Source organism: Sardina pilchardus, chromosome 19 (genome assembly GCF_963854185.1).
Source record: "Sardina pilchardus chromosome 19, fSarPil1.1, whole genome shotgun sequence".
NCBI classification, from domain to species: domain Eukaryota; kingdom Metazoa; phylum Chordata; class Actinopteri; order Clupeiformes; family Clupeidae; genus Sardina; species Sardina pilchardus.
In genome coordinates this window covers 9,696,758-9,699,257 of record NC_085012.1, presented here as the reverse complement: position 1 = coordinate 9,699,257, position 2,500 = coordinate 9,696,758, and the positions used below count along the sequence as shown (strand labels likewise).

General features: G+C 43.0%; 1 protein-coding gene across 1 annotated transcript in view; it reads left to right on the top strand.

The window, feature by feature from the left end:
* col11a1a (collagen, type XI, alpha 1a) overlaps nucleotides 1-2,500 on the top strand; it is an 87,933-nt gene that overhangs the window by 40,326 nt on the left and 45,107 nt on the right. The window contains exons 19-23 of the mRNA XM_062521134.1: nucleotides 1,027-1,080; nucleotides 1,195-1,239; nucleotides 1,429-1,482; nucleotides 1,607-1,651; nucleotides 2,494-2,500. The exon at nucleotides 2,494-2,500 is cut by the window's right edge and continues 47 nt beyond it. Coding sequence (XP_062377118.1) covers nucleotides 1,027-1,080; nucleotides 1,195-1,239; nucleotides 1,429-1,482; nucleotides 1,607-1,651; nucleotides 2,494-2,500 — 205 coding nt within the window. The remainder of the gene's footprint in view (nucleotides 1-1,026; nucleotides 1,081-1,194; nucleotides 1,240-1,428; nucleotides 1,483-1,606; nucleotides 1,652-2,493) is intronic.

Genomic DNA, 2,500 nt, shown 5'->3' with positions numbered 1-2,500 from the left:
TCCCCACTTATGAACTCACTGACCCTTGGTATGAGATAATCTCCACAGTTCGTTGAGTGAAATTAGGGAATTAGGTCTGGAATTAATTGAACAGATTAACCCCCAAACGATTTCATTTGAAAGGAAATGGACCTCTGTTTAAATTATGTTTGTGAGGATTGAATTACTAAACACAAACTAAACACAAAGCTCTAATGTTATTGTAAAGGCTGTCCGTCTGTATAGGCCTTCCGCTATACTAACCTCTGTTTCCATGCCAACTCTTTAAAGTCCTTCATTATATTGATGACCTCTTAAAGGTTTAGTGACTTTTGAGGAGTTCCTGTTAATCATGGAGGGGTGGTCAATAGCTCAGTAGTGGTATTGCAGTGACTACTCTGTGTCTGTTGTGTTGGACGCTAGGATGGTCGGGCATCATTATCGATCTGTTGGAAACAGATGAAACCTGTGACCAAGTGTGTAGGGGAGAGAAAGAGATTGAGCAAAGGGGTGTTTGTGTTTGTGTGTATTTGTGAAAGGTAACGTTTGTGTGTGTGTGTGTGTGTGTGTGTGTGTGTGTTTGCAAGTGAATTAAAGAGACACAGACAAAGAGAAAGAGAGATAAAGGGAGAAAGAGAGTTTCGGCTTTTAAAACCATTTCAGAGAACCATCTTTTGGTTCAAGCACTCCCAAAAAGTCGACATAGCCATGACCCTCCTATACCCAACACCAGGGACTGAGAGAGAGAGAGATAGAAAGAGAGAGAGGAAGTGAGGTCTAGATCACAGACAGGTCATTTGCAGACTCTCTTCTCCGTGGTGGGCCTCCTGATCCTATGTTGGTAATTACAGGACAGTGCAGACGAACACCGGTTATATATAAATAGAGGTTAAAAGCTTTAATATAGCCAGCAGACCACCAATGACAATAATACACATCTATTAATCCGCCCTGTTTAACCTCAGCATCTCCCTCTCTCTCTCTCTAAATCTTGCTCTCTCTCTCTCTCTTTTTTTTTTTTGATTTTCATCCGTCTTTCTCTGACAGGGAGAGCTTGGACCTCTTGGACCTCCCGGAGCTCCTGGAGAGGACGGACAGAGGGTGAGTTTGTCCGAAAAACAAGCGAAGAGGAAAAGCGTAATTTCCCGAATCCTGGTTTCCTCCGTGTTTGCAGTTCAAAAGACTGATGTGTTTTTTTTATTTTTTCATCTTCAGGGAGAGGATGGAGAAATTGGGCCAAGAGGGTTGGCAGGCGAGGCCGTAAGTATCAGCTGAAAGACTTTGTTGTGATGTGGTCAGACTTCCACTAGATGGCAGTGTTGTCTAATTCTCAGAATCCAATATGGTGCAGCAGACACCATTGTCGTTTGACTAAATGACTTTAAGTGGTCTTCTTGTTGCTTGTATTGATGTGAACTTGGACTCCTAATTAATTCCACTTTCATTTAGGGCCCACGAGGTCTCCTTGGACCAAGAGGACCACCAGGACCTCCTGGACAACCTGTGAGGACTTTTTTGATTCTATTTCAGCCACATGTGCATACAGTACATGAACTATAATGGACTTCACCACATGATTATAGCCTATACTGTATGTACGCTAACCATACATCTTCTGTGTCTATAGGGTGTTGCTGGTGTGGATGGCCCCCAGGGTTCTAAGGGAAACATGGTAAGGACACACGGAAACCTTCCTGCTGTTCTGTAGTCATCCTTAGCTGATATGTTGTAGACTTTAGCAACATTGTTCTATACATTTCTATCATGTGCTACAGTATGTTTTCCCTAACCCTAATATGTCACAAGCTCATAGCTGTGAGTGTCAGGCATCGTTTGTGTCTCTCCCATCTGCACCCATAACTTGATGGAGCCCTGTTCATTTCAAGATGGCCTCCCATTTAGCATAAGCAACCACTGAAGAGACTCCACACCCTAATGTCAAGCTCCAAGTCTGGTAGTCTGAGTTGTAGGCTAGCTGTATCTCCACACGGCAAGCCACGTCCTCAGTCTCATCCACAGTGTTGGTACAGGCATGTAAACACAGTGTGTGAATCCTATTGAGATAGCCCAGTCTGAAGTTGTCTCATGGATGATATCCTAGACATTTAAATGTATGTTTATAATCTGATAATATAAACAGTGTCTTCTTTAAACAGAAGTGCAAGTACACTGCCATAACATTACATTACATGGTATTTAAGCCTGATAGATGAGCTCAGTAATATAAACCCTCTGGTTTCAGTTCCTATACACAGACATGCCAACCCTCACCTTTATAACGAAACCGGACCATTTAAGACAAAACTGGGGACCACTTGAAATTACTTTACTGCTAGTCTGCCATTAAACAGACAGAATATGTATAGTTGAGTCTGGGTTGACTTGGGCTATATATAGATCAAGACTGGGAGAGAGGAGAGAGAGACAGTGTGTGTGTGTGTGTGTGTGTGGAGGATGGGTGGTGATGCTGGAACAGACACATCCCTGACTTTTGTTTGTCTGCGCCCACTTAAGGGACCTC